General features: G+C 56.4%; 1 protein-coding gene and 1 long non-coding RNA gene across 2 annotated transcripts in view; one reads left to right on the top strand and one right to left on the bottom strand.

The window, feature by feature from the left end:
• Positions 1-11,874, bottom strand: part of PLXNA1 (plexin A1) — a 52,552-nt gene extending 40,678 nt beyond the window's left edge. The window contains exons 1-3 of the mRNA XM_053912523.2: positions 11,669-11,874; positions 5,022-6,279; positions 2,764-2,946 (exon numbers count right to left, since the gene is read on the bottom strand). Coding sequence (XP_053768498.1) covers positions 2,764-2,946; positions 5,022-6,279; positions 11,669-11,685 — 1,458 coding nt within the window. The 5' untranslated portion in view covers positions 11,686-11,874. The remainder of the gene's footprint in view (positions 1-2,763; positions 2,947-5,021; positions 6,280-11,668) is intronic.
• A 199-nt stretch (positions 11,875-12,073) lies between these two features.
• Positions 12,074-15,432, top strand: LOC123478706 (uncharacterized). The gene is made up of 3 exons (XR_006654009.1): positions 12,074-12,285; positions 12,513-12,749; positions 12,872-15,432. It is a non-coding gene; the product is annotated as an uncharacterized lncRNA (long non-coding RNA).
• Positions 15,433-15,643: the final 211 nt, after the last annotated feature.

Here is a 15,643-nt window from a genome sequence, read left to right on the forward strand (position 1 = left end):
GCTGTGGAGGACAAGCTGCCTATGTTGGGGTAGGGGGCAGCAGGTGGCAGGCAGGGCCTCTAAGGAAGAGCCAGAGAGTCAGGGGGCACTCTCAATCAGCCTTCAGCAGCTGAAGTTGGCAGGTATTAATCAGCAATAATTTTATATGACATTTGGAGAAGTCTACCCTGGGGTCCACCCATGATCCCTTGAGCTGTTCAGTCCCAGGTAGTGGGGAAAAAAGAGGTCTGCCTTAGGCTTACTCAGGGAGGGAGAAGGTAACTGAAGTAGGGCCCCCCCATTTCCTGTCCTCCAGGAACCCATACAAAACGGTGAGAGGCTACAGTCAGAAGCAAGGACCCTGGAGGCAGTAACCCTGGACACCAGCTGCTTCCAGAAGCACATCAGGCTCCGGGTCTGCCTGCACCTCTTCACTCCTTCCTCAGGCTGTACTCAGGGAAACCATGGCTCAGAGAAGCTGGACTGGCCAGCTCTAGATCACACAGCTGGTGAGGAAGAAAGCCGAGACCACACCACGCTCAGCCATATGTATAAAACAGGTGTGAACAACAATATGACAGCCCCCTGAAATGCCCTCTACTCGGGCAGGCACATTTGGATGGTGGCAGGTCTAAGGTTGAGGCAGGGCACGCTTCTGTAGGAGAGCCTCAAAACCAATGCAACAGAATCCAACTCAAAGACTGCCACCACTGGGCCAGCAGCACCTGGGCATGGCTGACTCCACACCCAGAAAGGGCGCTGTCCACTCAAGCGCAGTGTATAGTGTTCAGCCGACGATTCCAGGCGTGAAAAGAGTTGGTACCCAGGATGGGGCTCTTTAAGACAGGTATGGTGATGGGGGAAGGGGGAAGGTTGAGAAAAGGAGGAAGGGGACTTCTTGTTTTGGCTGCCCCACGCCCAGTGAAGCCTCTTATTGATGGGCCTTAGTCAAACTCCACAATCCACATGCTAGGTCTGTTTTCCCTCTGTGGAAGTGGGTAAGGAGGCAGGAGAGCAGGACTAATTGGACTCAAAAGCTCCTACCCAGACCTCACCCAGAAGAGGCCCTGGGGCAGGGGAGTGAGAAGGAGTTGGAGAGGGGAAAAATAGGGTGGGACTAACCTGTTCTCCCAGCCTTGCAGGGTGGCCTGTTGTCAGTTATTAACCATCAATAAACTGGAAGAGGCTTTCCTAGACCTGGGGAATCCAACCTCTTGCTGGGTAACAGGCTCTGGGACACCCTGTGGAATGTGTCCAAGAGATCCCCACCTCCACTTCCATGTACCCACCTCTGGCCCCTACTAGGCACAACCTGCACAACATAGCCCACAGAGGCTCCGAGGGCCTTCCCTGCTCCCCCAGCCCCATGTGTCCTTCCTGGGGCAGGAAGAAGGAGTGCATGCTGAGTTGGGGCCTCACACCTGGGAAGGGAAAGGGCTCCACATTCAGGCTGCAGACAGTACCCTCAACATCAGGGCTGGGGGTGTGAGGTGGGTCACATCAGAGGACTGATTCTGAGGGCACAGGGACTTGCCTGGATGGTGACTGACAAGAGTCTGCATTGGCCTGCCCCACACCCTTAGTAGCTGAAGTTGTGCAGGCACTCAGCCTCACAGTCACTGTGAGCAGAAACCCATAGCATCCCAAGTTGGTCTTCAGTCAGCAGCTGGGCCCCAGGGCTACCCCAGCCCAAACCTGTGGAGGGGAGGTGGTGTCCCTTCTCAGAGCTCACAGAGTCTGCAAGCGGGTAGGACATAATTCCCAAGGTACTCACCATGCAGACATGGGGAGACCTCTCCTGTATACCACCCACAGAGGCTGAGAGCACAGGCAAGCCCAGCCTCCACCCACGGGTGCACAGCAGGAAGCTGTGTCAGCACTAGTCCTCAGGACAGCTTTTATTTCATCCACCAGGCTCCACTCCTGCACGGACCCTCTGGGGCACTCCCACCCTACAGTCACCCTGAGAACTTCTTCCACAGCAGGACAGCCCTACCCTGGTCTGGTCCCCCACCTATCAAGTCTGCTTGATCCACAAGGTGGCTTACTCCACCTGCTCCTCCAGGAAACCCTCCCAGCCCAGTTCCATAAAAGCTTGGCTCAGCCCAACACTTGCTGGTAAGAAGGAAACCTGGAATCACAAGACAGGCCTTGCCCCACAGAACCTCCAGTTCTCATCCTAAGAAGCCCAGGGGACAGTCCTAAAGCTGGTCCCTGTCACTCTGCAGTCAGTCACCACACTCTACTCATATCAGCCACTGGCAGGTGGAGGTAAAGGGCACTACCCTTTCTCTGCTCTTGGCCTTGCTGCCTCCTCAAATGAGGGTGGGCCTCCCTCACAGCAGAGGACTACCTTAGCAGACACTGATCACCAGGAGGAGAGGGAACCCAGGCAGGCATGCCTGCCCCTACCACCCACACACAGACTTCCCAAGTTATCGTGTGTCCTCAGAGAGTAGGGCCAGCATCTCTAGGCCCCAGGGGGATAGCAGGATAGATAGCCAGGCCCCTCACAAACCCAGACCTGCCCAGCCAGTGTCTTTATAGTGTCAGATGCAAAAGAGACCCACAAGAGGAGCAAGGGAAGACAGACAGAGGCCCATTGAGGTACCCTGGCCCAAGTTTTACTCCTTCCCTGAGCCCCCATGGTCACTGAACCTAGCACAGGGGCGGTGCCCCCACCTCTTCATATACCAGATCTGACCCTCCAGGTCACAGAGTAATGCTATCTCCTACCCACAGCTCCATCCACCCCATCACGTCACCCCCATCCCCAGGCCTGACCTTTTGGATGTGGCCACTTCGCGTGCCGGTGAACACCACAGTGTAGCCCCGGTAGTCATAAGCAGCCACGGCGGTCAGGCCATCCTCCTTGTCCACAAACAGGGGCATGCCCTCAATAGTAATCGTGCCCCCCAGGGGCTGGTTGAAGTCCTGTCCACAGAAGTCATCGTCGATCTGTAGGGGCTGTGGGAGGGTAGAGGTGAGTCTCTGGGCTGCCCACCCTGTCCCAAACACCTTCTCCTTGAGAGCAGGGCCCGGAAGCCAGGATCAGCCAGCTCTGCTAACTGAAAGTGCCCACAGAAGGTCTTCAGAGGCAAGCACATGGCCACACAGAACTTATGTGGCCTGGGGCACTGCCCATACAGATCTGAGGGATGAGGGACTTCTGAACCAACTCCACAGATGGAGCAAAACAGGCTCTTTGAGGCTGCCCAAGGCCCACACAGGCCCAGGGCTAGACCTGAGTCTTACGTCTCACATGCACTCTACACACAGACCCCACACCCAATTTTGGAATGGGAGGATTAAAGAAGGAGGCAGCCTGGGAGAAGGCCAAGGAGCAGCCAATCAGGAGGCCAGGCCCACTGCACCAGTGACAGCCACACAGAGGCAGGGGATAGCTGTGGGTGGGGGATGGGGGGGGGTCCATATATCCTGTCTTAAATGTTTTATTCAAGATAGGAGACAAGGGTCAAACCTAAAAGGCAAAGAGAAGGGCCCCATCTCAGGAGGTGACTGAGCATGTGAAGTTTCAGAGAAGGCCAGGAGACAGGGAATATGGGGGCTGCTGCTCCACCACAAGAGGGAGGGAGAACGAGGTAAAAGAGGCAGGCTCTAGGTGGATGACCCCAGTCGCAGGCTGGGGATCTAAGGTTTGCAGGGGGAGAGGTCACCAATGAGGTAGGGTCACTAGGACTAGGAGCCAAAAGGGAACAGAGAGGTGGAAAGGCAAGGTCAGGGCTGGGCCGGGGTCCTGGAGGGGCCCCAGGATAGTGACCTGGATGGGGAAGACCATGAGGAAGAATGAAGAGGATATGAGGAAAAAGTGGGAACAATGCCCAAGGAAGGGGCAGACCTGGCCATGGGCACAAGGAATACCAATCATACAGTGTGACCTCAGCAGAAGCTGCCCCTCCAGGCCTCAGTTTCTCCACCTGTGCAATGGAGGTAAAACATCTTCCCTGGAAGGCCAAGGGGATGGACAGTGCATCTGCCTGGGACTCAGTGTGGAAATGGCCCTGTCATGAGGCCCCCACTGCACTGGACATGAGAAGGGGACCTTCGTCATCCTACCTGCCCTAGACACAAACCAGTGTCACTTTCAGTATAGACATGGGAACACTGAGGCCTAAGTGGGGTTGGGCTTTCTCTAGGCCTCCCAACAAGTCCTGAGTAGTAGGAATAGTGGGGCTGAGGTCTGTCTCTGGACATCTCCAACATGGGTGAATTCTCAGCTCTTAACACTCGCAACCCCAAACAAGTTCCCCACTAAGCCTGGTGTCTTCCTCTGAAAAACAGTGGATGCTACTACCTGACTGATTGAAAAAGCAGATGGCCCCAGGCCAGCCCCATCAAGGCCTAGAGACAGGAGCTATGGCTGTCAGCTACTGAGCTCCGAGCACACATGTGCTCAGACAGCCTCAATATCAGGGCTAGTGTTGTCTGATTACGCTGCCAGGTGAACTGCCAGGTAAGGGCAGAGAGGCCCAGAGGGCAGACACATGGCCAGGTGCCTAGAACAAGGGTGAACAGAGCCTCTTGACAGAGGACTGTGGGACACAGAGTGTCTGGTGCCCACCTGACCCTGGTCTGGCCCCAGCTCTGCCTCTTACTGGCTAGTTGTGTAACCCTAAGCAAGTCACCTATCTCTCTGAGTCTCAGAGACCACATCTGTAAAATGGAGACTGGATGGAGCCAGCAAGCACCCAGAATACTGCCAACCACCTGATCAATTCTCCATCGAAATGGGGCTTGTGGACTAGCGGACACAGTACTGTTCCCTCACCCCGACAACCTAAAGGAAGAGGACAGCACACAGCTGCAAGCTGGTTCTGAGGCCAACACCAAGGGGGCGGCCCCTATCCTCTAGGAGACAATGGGCAAGCAGCAGCACCTGGCACAGGGCAAGTGCCACATGGGCATGTGGTCAGCACTGCTATTGTTTCAGAGAATGAGGTCACAGGGAACAAAGGCTACCCAGTGGGTGAGGCTGGCAGAACAGGAACAGCATCACCCAAGGAGGTGAGGTGCACACTCACCGAATTAATGCAGCCCAGCTCCTTGTTGAGCAGCCAGGGCAGGGAGAGCTTGCCCTCACCACGGTAGCAGGACTGGATACGCTCCTTGATCTTCTCCTTGATGGCTCTGAGTGTAAACAGGCACAGCACTGATTCCTTAGGTGGCTTCACGCGGTTCTTCTGGCCCTGAGCAAACACGGTGAAGAGCACATCCTCATCGTCAGCCAGGCCCAGCTGGTGGGCCAGAACACTGCCAGGCCTGCTCAGGTAAGCATCCTGCACCAGGCGGTACTCCACCCCTCCCTGCTCACAGCCGATTGGGAACTCGACATACGAGTAGAATTTGGGGTCATCAACACACAGCCGCACAATCTTGGAGGTGAAAAAGTGCTCGCCGGCGGCATCGGGAGAGGTCAGCTGTGTGTCCAGCTGCAGAGTGAGGTAGTACACAAACTGCTCACTGCGGAAACTGTACACATAGTAGATGTCGAAGGCTGGGAACTTGGACAACGTGTCTGAAGGGATCTTGAGCTGCGACGACACAAACTCATCCTGGTACACAAAGCTGAACATGTCTGCATCCTCCTCATTGGCCATGAGTCGGCGGCTGGACAGAGTGGGGAAGTACTCGGACTTGCCATCAATGGGTGTGCCCACAAAGAGCTTGGCCTGGGCCTGGCCCGGTGGCCCGGCAATGAGCACACCTGCCATGCTGCCAGCCTCGCGCACACTGGACAGGTAGTGCTCTTTGCGGTGGTGCGGTTCACCCAGCTTAAAGAGGTCATCCAGCCGCAGGAACTGGCAGATGCCCTGGGATGCACTGCCACAGGCTAGCAGGCGGTTAGCAGCATAGTCCAACAGCAGCAACTTGTTGACATTGTCAGTGCTGCCCAGGCCGTGTGGGCATGATTGCACACTGGGGGGTGGGTAGCACTTCTCATTGTCCTCCACAGGGCCTGTCACGTGAGCCCGCAGCAGTGTCAGGTTCCCCGACAACTTGTAGATGCGGTTCACCGCACCCACATACACCTCACCTGTCTGCTCATGAACCACTAGGTGGGTGAGGCCCCAGTCGCTGGCTGAGAAGGTACGGAAAACAGGCTGCAGACTCCTGTCAGCCCTAGTGGCACCTGCCACTGCCCGAATAACCCCCAGCAACAGCAACAGCATCAGGAGCACCCACAGGCTCAGACGTAGCAGTGGCATGGCAGGCCTGGGCCTCAGGCCTTGGCGCTCAGGTCCTGCAGGGATGTGCATTACGGGGCCAGGAGCTTCATCCCTGTGGGGAAGACAGCAAAAGAGGGTGTGAGTATGGGCAGGGCCTCACCCCCAAGAGGGCAGATATGCCCACATGCCATGTCCTGAGCTCTCTGGCCTGCCTGTCCAGGTTGGGACATCCCATGCTCCACAATCTAACCCTGGAGAAACCAGAGGTATAGAGAGGACACCTTCCTAGACTAAAGCCCTGCAAACAGCAAGCAGTACACCAGGAGTCACTAAGACCAAGCCTGTGATCCAAGACATAGCACAGGACACTTGTCAAGCCAACAGACATGGACCATGAATGACTAGGTCTGCCACTGCCGGCCAGGCGGAACAGAGTAATGGACCCAGGAACAAGGCAAGTGAGAAGGGTCTGGGGTCTAGACTGGGAGCCATCACCTGACTCAGAGCATCCCCATGTCCTAGGAGCAAGCCCCCCAAGCTCCAAGTTCCCACAGCAGGTGACAGCCTCTGTCCTAGACTCTGGGGACACACGCTCCCTTGCAGGCCCTGGATAATCCTACTCACAGGCACTACCCCCACAGCAGATGAGGACATATGGGCAGCAACTCTCAATGTGGGCAGACGGCAATATGGGTTACCTTGGCTCCAGGGCCAGCCCCTTGCTGGACCTCGAGCCCCTTTACTCTGAGGACTGATACAGAAGCCAAGCTGTGTGCATCTCCAACCTACCATCCCCATCCCCAGCCTAAGGGTGCCCCCAACCTGCCCCCTGACTCCCCACTCCATGCTCTGGCCACTCCCAAGTTTACTGGCCAACTGCCTCTGAGTTCCCCTTAGAAATCCTCAACCCAACTCCAAAGAAAGAGAAATTCCTCCAAAGAGGAATCTCCTCCAAAGGAGATCAGGGACTCCCTGAACCCCACCCCTCAGCAGTAGCCCTCTCTCTCCAACCTCCAGCCCCCAGGCTCACCTTCACCTGCCACTCCTCCCTACCTCATCACACTCCCAGCACCATCCGCCCTCATACCAGGCCCCAGGAATGCCCATGACCCTCATCTTTGATCCCCAGATCACACTCGCCCCTAGACTTCCCCCAATCTGCTTATCCCTCTCCCACCTGGATGACCACAGCACTGCCTCTTATGCCCACCTACAGCCCAGTCTCCACATAGTAGCCCAGGTCACTTTTCTGAACTGTACATGAGGTCACCAGCAGCCCCCCAAAATCCTGCCATAGCTCCCCTTACTCTGAAAAAATCTCATCTCCCCCCAGCCCAGAAGCTGACTGACAGTCAGGTACTGGGTTAAATCCAGACTCTGTCACTATAGCCATGCAACCCTGAAGAGGGATCACTCCTCTTTCCCAGCCTCAGTTTTTCCCATTTATAAAATGGGGAGGACAACAGCTTCTCTCTCATGGGTAAAAAGGGGAAGGTCAGGGCACTCCTGCAAGGTACCATCAGCAGGGGTAGCCTCTCCATGCCAGCAAGGACTCCACCCTTGGCTCTGCCAGATGTACTAGGGCCTCTCACCCAACTCCTGGCTGGAAAATGAACCCAGAGATGCTGAGCCCCAACTGTAGGTAGGTGCTGACAGGAGCTGTACACATCCTTTGCTCCCAGACAATGCCCCTAATATAGACCGACAGCCCCATTTTACAGGTGGGGAAGCCGAGGCCTACACGACCTTCTGCCAAAAGGACCTTCTGCCAAGGTTGGGAGATGGGCACAGGGTAGCTGGCTCCTAGACAAGGCCCCACGTCTGCCTTCCCCTGGGCCCTTGGACTTGCTTGTCCCCTCTCCTGGAGTGCTCTTCCCTCCCCTGCTCCCACACCCCTGCTCAATTTCAGCTGCCCCTCTGACCTGCTACTACCTGAAGGTAGTAGCTGCCCGCTCACAACCAGTCACCCAGTTTGAATTTGCAGCACAAGACTTACTAATGGCGTTGTTACTTATTGTTCCCAGATGCTCCTCCCACTAGAATGACAGCTCCTTCAGAGAAGGGCCAAGCTCTGTGGTTTGCCTCTGTATCTCCAAAGCTGACCCCAGGAGCCAACACTTGTGAATGAATGAATGAATGAATAAAAGAATAGGTCCAAACAGAGCAGGACCTGCTTTCTCACTTTGTTCTCACTTCCCACACACCCTCTTCCCAGTGAATGCCATACTCACTCCTTAGATAGAGAAACTGAGGCTCAAGAAGCAAGAGGCATTAGCCAGGATCCTACCAGCAAGAAAACCAGGTTGTGATGCCTTGCAGGACCCTCCCAGCAGGCTATCAGCAGCCTTTCCCTGATCATCTCTGCCTAGACTTAGCCCCAAGAACTACAGCCACCAGGGACCTCTGCTGGCAGCCAGGAGAAGAGGCCCCAAATCCCCACACCCTAACCCCAGCTCAGGAGCCCAAAGCAGCACAGAGAAAAGGCTCCTCACAGTGGTAGCAGGGCCTGGGCTAAAAGCTGAGTGCATGGGAACACCAAAGAAAACATGAATCACTCACCATTTATGAGTTCAAAGCAGACCTGCAATTACCAGGGGCTGGGCTCTCCCCTCCTCCAGGATAATTATACACGTCTTAATGCAATTACGGGCCCTACTTTTTACATTAAACAGAAGGATCCAGTTGAAGAAGCCACCATCCAAACTCTGGGCCTAACCCTCTCCTTCCCCTACAACAGAGGCTGCTGGGGAGGGGATGGGAGGGGAAGGGAGGGGAGGCCAAGGGGATGGGACTGCCTGACAGGAAAAGGGGGATCTGGAACCCAGGGTTGGGTTCCTCAAGCCCACCATCTCACGAGGGGGAGCAAACATGTCTGGGTCATTTCTCCTATCTTAGAAATAGGGTGCCCAGGGCTCAGATAGATCCAAGGTCACCCAGCTAGTCATGGCAGGACAGGACTGATTCCTACACTCCTACAGAGATCTAGAAGGCCAGGCTGGCTGGACTCCCACACACCTCTGACCTGCCCAGGGAAAAAATGCATTCATTCCAAAAAATGCATTCATACCAGGGTGCTGGGGAGGACCATGCTGGGCTAGGGAAGGGGAGCAACACACATGCTGTGCTCTGTGGCTGAGAGGGGCTGTGAAGGAGCAGAACCAGCCCCTGTGGTCTGGGGAAGCTCCCCCAAGGAGCCTATTAACCTGTTCTAGAAAGACCACACACGGTAGGAACTGGTGGGGGAGGGGGCACCCTGGGTGACAGCAAGAGCAAAGGCCTGGGGTGGAACCTCTGGACCATGCAGAGGGAACAGTGAAAATGACTGCAGCTTCCTGGCATGGAAAGCAGGCTATGCTAGGGCCCAGTCAGAGCCAGACTGGGGAAGGAGAAGCTGAACTGGTGTTGGATGTACCAACTGGGGGTGAGGCAAGTGATAGAAAGGCCAGGACAGAGGCTGACAGACGTGGCACAGCAGGCTCCACTCATGGACAGGATGGGCTCAGCTGTGCAGCAGAGTATGGGGTGAGCCATGTACTCTGTCCTCCCAGACAGCCTCCCCCCACTACTCTTGTTCACCCTGAGAAACAAAGACCCTCACTCACTCAGAGAGAGAGCCCAAGTCCCATATCCCTGGCTTGGGATCCTGCTGGGACTTGGACAGATTGGGGCATGGAGAGCCTGAGAAGATACTGCTATCCTGCCCAGTGGTATACCATTATCAACCAGGACAGAGAGCTACCTATCATCCCACCTCCCCCAACAGAGGCCTCGGGAGGTGGTCCCAAGATGACCTGTTCTCCCACCACTGCAGTACTGTTTCTCAGGAAAAGTGCCTCCATTTGGCCTTCCCTGTTAGTGGTGCCCTCTTCTCTTGGCCAGTTTTAGACACAGGGACCTTCCTGGGGTATCAAAACACGCAAACAACCTCAGGACCACAGAAGACCAGCAAGGGCTGTCTGCTTTGTTCATAGCACCTCATTTTTCCCCCACTCCCAGGCACATACCTCAACCACAAAGGGGCTTACCGGACCTCCATCCATGCTGTCCCCTATCTGACATGCCCTTGCTGGGCTTCTCTGTACCACCCTCCCAAGCTGACTTGCAGCTTGGCCCTGAAGCAGAATGGTCTGCCTCTGGCATTGCAACTGGGTGCTCCTCAGGGCTGGGCAGAGTCTTGGTTGCCTGGTACAAAACCTGGTCTCTCCTGCATACCCCGAAACCAGCAGAGAACTGAGGGTACCTGGAGGGTGCTCCACAGGGGCCAGAAGAGCAAAGGCTGAACCCCACCCAAACGCACCCCCCTAGTCCCTGCCCAGACCCAGAGAACTGGCATCAGCGGGGAAGAAGGTACGGAAGCCTAGGCTCAGGGGCCAGGGGCACAGGCCACATCACCCCCCTCACACACACCCCTTTCTTTCAAGGGGCGTGGCCCCCGCACCCCACGGAACAGCAATGGCAGCTCCAGGCTCTAAGCAGTCAATGGGTCCCTCTCACCTCCCCCCACCCCTTTCCCGGGCTGCACTTTCGATTTCACAGCAGGCAGGAGACTCCCTAGAAGCCCCGTTCCCCCTTCCCGGAGGCAGCCCGAAATCAGCCATGCCGCCTCCAGTTACGGTGCACACCAGGCCCAGACTCTCCAGGAAGCAATCTGAAGCCTCCAAGGAAAGCAGACTGACCCTGGAAAGGCCCTACGAAGGGGAGTCCGAGGAGGCCCAAGCTTGCGGGGCGACCGCCCAGGAGGCACCCGCACCGCCCCCTCCTAGCCCGGGTGCGCGGCCCTGTGGGCGGGCGGGCGGACAGACACAGCGCGCATCTCCCGGCACCCCACGCTAGGAGGGGTGGGGACGGGTACGGGGACAGGGACGGGGGCGGGGCGGGTCCGGATGAAGCTGCTCCAGCGTCCACCCTAGGACCCTGAGGGTGGACTGTGGGCGCAGCCCCGCACTCCCTTCTCCGGCTCCCGCGGCCCTGCCCGGGCCTGCACAGCCTGGCCCGGCCCCGCCCGGCCTTGCCGGCGGGCAGAGGTCCGACCTGTGGTCCAGTCCACGGGTGAGGCCTGGGCACCCGCAGGGCCCTCACCGCCGGGCAGCGGCAAACTTTCTTTCCTGCCTTTGAGGAGAGGGCAGGGCCGGCCCTAGCCTCGCCGCGCTGCACAGCGCGCTGCCCCGCGGTACTCCTCGGGGCCGAGCCCGGCCGGCGGGGAGGCTAATGGCGCAGGGCCTTGGGCCGGGTCAGACACCGGCCGAGCGGGGACCCAACTAGCTCAGCGCCGACACCGCGGCCGCGCCCCGACACACTAGGGAGTGGGGCCGCAGCCGCAGGGGCATGCGGACACGCGCGCCGCATTACCCCACGCACACTCCCTGCCCGCCCGGTCGCACGTCCGCGTCCTCCCGAGGCCGCCGCCGCGGGCCGGAGGGCGTCTCCCACCTGGCGCACCCTAGCCTGGGACCCCCGCCAGCCCCGCTCCGCGCCAAGGGGAAAGTTGCGCCCCAACTCACCGGCTGCCCCGGGGCATGCCCCGCCGCTGGCCATCGCCGCGTCCCACCGCCGCCGCCTGCGAGGCCGCGAGGCCGCCCAAGCCGCGCAGGCCGAGGACACCGCCGTACCCGGGCTCGGTTGTGTGGCCGCGTCGCCGCTGCCCAGCATGAATGGGGCGCTCAGCCCCGCGCGGCTGCGGACCAGCCTCGATCTCGCCGCCCGCGGAGCGCCGTGCGGCGCGCCTGCGCGGCCCGAGGCCGGGGGCGGGGCTGGCGGGGCTGGCGGGGCGGGGCCCGCAGCAGCCTCCAGAGGGCGCCCTGTCCCGCGCAGCGCGCCCTCCTGGTCCCACGATGCGCTTTCAAAGGGCAATGCAGCTGCGGGCTTTAAATGGCTCCGCTCGGGGCCGCGGCCGGAGGTCCACAGGATCCCCGCGTCCGGGCTGTCCCGAGCCTCTCCAGGGGCTAGGAGCACAAACTTCGTTCATGGAAGGGCAAACCGAGGCCCGAGGAGGGAAAACGCCCTATCCAGGGTCCTGTGGTGCTGTAGATCCTCAGCTCTTGGACTCGGTGACCGCAACATCTGGGTGGGATGGTTACCCTCTCTAGTGAGCAAAACGGAGCCTTCTGCTGGCAGAGCAGTAAGACCCGCCCTACTTTCCTCCCCGATGCTTATTCATTGATGCGGGAGCGACCCTGGAAGAAAGTTCAGTCCCAGGGTCCTGAGGTGGGGCATGGCGGGACGGGAACCTGGGCCACCCTGGACCGTGGCCGGGTGGACAGGGTGGGGGGGGCGCAGGGGCTGGGGCTGCCCAGCAGGAGGACAGACAGCAGTCACCCGTGACGGTGCTTTCCCTGTGGCCTGCAGGTTCCAATAGCCTCCCAAACTTGTGGGCGTGGGGAGGCCTCCTAGCTGAAACGCCCCAGGCAAGCAAGGTAAGGGGCCAGCTCCCAGGTGCAGGAGCGCCTCAAACCTAAAAGGACCAGCAAACGTCCTGGTGGGCCGGCGAGCTGGGTAGGTGAGAGCAGCAGAGTACCTCCATTTTCATGCTGTGTGAGAACCTGACTGTCATCCCCACAGAGGAGAAAATAGCTACAGTGTTGGGTAAGGAACTTAGATTGGCCAACAGTTCCCTACCATCTCGTTCTTCTTGCTCCCCTGGAGCAGCCCCTATCCTATTTCAGGGTTAATCCTTCCTTCCCTTGGTTTTCTTTGTGTATTTTCAGTGTGGCCTGCTGCTTTGCTGTGCTTGTCGTGGAACATCACAGAAATCCGATCTGCTGGATGTGAAGACCCATACTGGTGGGGTTGCTGATGGGCAGTTTGTTTGCTCTGCTTTGTAGTGTTCTTGCATGCAGTACTAGTCATCCCTTCTGGGCCAGTGCCCCTGGTTTAGGGCCACTATGCAGTGAGCTGTTTTGGACATATCTATGTAGGCCCTGGCGTGGACTGTTAGGTCACCAGGTATGTGTGTGTGTTTAGCTTTGGTGGATAACCCAAAACAGTTTGTCCAAGTGATAGCTGGGTTTGCAGTCCTGCAGCAGTCTGGGAAGGTCCCAGTGTTAGTGGAGGTAGTAGATATTAGTAAAGGAAGGAAGCAAAGGGAATCTGACACTGTTGAGCCTTCTGGGCTAGGGAGCTGAATTGGACACTGAGCCTGTTTAGCTGGGGATTTGCAGCATTCATAGGCTCCCCAGGGGGTTGCAGTATTGTTCTCCCAAGAGGATTTGTGCCTCTCCCTCCCCTGTGTAGGTAGGAAAGACCAATTTTTTAGTCTTCCCAGGATACAGCTGTCCATCTCCCCTCCCCCAGACTACATGGGGAAGAAATAAACAATAAAAAGGAAATTCCTCTGCTGGGCACATGCCCAGTAGAAGCCAAGATGACAAGGGGGAGGTACTTCCACTTCGAGGCATGCACAATAGAAGCTGAGATGGTGGCCATAAAATCCTGTCTGTCTAGTCTGGGAAAAGGAACAGAAGATGTAGAAAATGGATTGGTTAGGGAGAGGATCCAGTGCCAGCCCGTGAAAGATTGGGAAGTTTATTGGTTAGTTTGAAGAAGGTCCTGGTCCCTCCCAAGGCCGAGATGATACAATCTGATATAATCCCAGTTTAACAAAGAATCCATCTCTCTCTCTCTTCCCCCCTCCTTTCCTCTCCCCCTCCCAACACATGTGCTCTCTGGGTAACTCAAGCCCTGTTCATTCGTTTGTTCAGGTGTTCTCTCTCCATAGCAGTTATGTGGCCCTGACAGCTGCCTGGGGCCCACAGCAAACAGCACAAGCCTGGGCACAGTGCCAGCCAGAGTGCAGCTGGGAACAGACTACACTAGCTGAATGGCGACAAACAGGGACTAAACTGGACTAAGCTTAGGCATGGCACATAACTTTTGAGCCTTTACTTTTGTACTGGTCTGCATGAAGACCAGATTAGAATTTTTTCACAGTGGAATGGATGGAGATGAGGTACTTGGAACCTGGGGGTAGTCTTCTATTTCCACCCAAATAAATTTTACCAGCAGACCTCACCCTCCCATGTGGGTCCCCAAAAATGTTTTTCTCACAACACTGCGAGGACCCCATTTCCACTGGCAATCCCAACATTCCTCATCTTTACCCACACTTCGTACTGCTGCTCTGGAGTTGTTGTCTATCTGGTGACATGCACTGATTTTTTATTGTGGCTTTAATTTGCCTATACCCGAGTGAGGGTGAGCATCTTTTTCAAAAGTCCTATTTAGTATTTTATTGAACAAGCGCTAATCTACCACTGAATCTACACGAGACTCTGCTACTTTTAACAGATCAGTAAACTAGGGCAGGAGAGGAGAAGTGATTTGCCCAAGTTCCCTGGCTGGTGGGTGGCAGAGCTGAGAGGCTACCCCTGGCAGTCTAGCTCCATAATCTGTGGTCTCAGCTCAGCCTCTCTGCTACACTGCACACTCATGAACCAGCAAACCAGATGCAAGCACCTTCCTTCCTCATGGACTTCTGAGCCGTACACCTGGGTGTGGATTCTGGGGTGGTTAGTTAATAGGCAACAAGTCCTGTCTGTTCCAAGCCCAGCCTTCCTCATCTCTGAAAAGGAGTTTGAGACCTGTCTGAGAGATGCGGTGAGGAGGTATGAGTGTGAGCACCACAGTGGGCCTGAGGAAATGTCCATCCTTGTTCCCTGTGTTGGCACCAGGGCTGTTCCCACCACTCTGTCTGCTCCTTGCTAACCTATTCTCTGTGGAGCCACTAAGGCAGGCACTGCTCAAGGCCCTTCTCACTCTGGCTCAATAGTCCCCAAGAGCCAGGGCCACTACATTGGGATCCAGCCCTCTGTCTTCACTGTCCCCTGGAGTGGCTTAGGAGGGCTGCTAGGCTCTGGGTGGCAGCTAGCTCATAGTTAACAAGGCATCATCTTGTCCTACAGTTGCCCAACCAGGAACCCCAGTGTCCTCCTGAACAACTTTCCCTCCCACAGGGGCCCTGCATTCCTGAGCCCTGTGGGTTCTCTTTGCAAACATTACACCAGATTACACCGCTTCCCTCCATCCCCAATCTGTCCCCTGCTCCTGCTCATATCACCACTCTGTCCACTCCCCACACAGGAAAGGCAAGTCTTTCCAAGATGGAAATTTGATTATGTAACACTCTAACATCACACACACCATCAATTCCAGGAGAGCTATAGGCTCAAGCACCATTAAAAAAACCACAAGACTTTGAGAAGACAACAGAGAAGATTATCTTTATGACTGTGGGCTAGGGACGATTTCTTCAACAAAACATCAAAAATAAAGGAAAACATGACTCAATTTGACTACCTTACAATTGGTTATGTTTTGTTCATTAAAAATTAGAGTTCATTGAGAGTTACAAAAAGGAAATGGCCAGACAAGCCAGGATTTAGGGAAAGATATTTGCAACACACATATTTTTTCCAAATATGCGTATTCATGATATAGAAGGAACTCCCAAGAACCAATGAGTAAAAGACAACAATCCAATA

Source organism: Desmodus rotundus, chromosome 10 (assembly GCF_022682495.2).
Source record: "Desmodus rotundus isolate HL8 chromosome 10, HLdesRot8A.1, whole genome shotgun sequence".
NCBI lineage: Eukaryota > Metazoa > Chordata > Mammalia > Chiroptera > Phyllostomidae > Desmodus > Desmodus rotundus.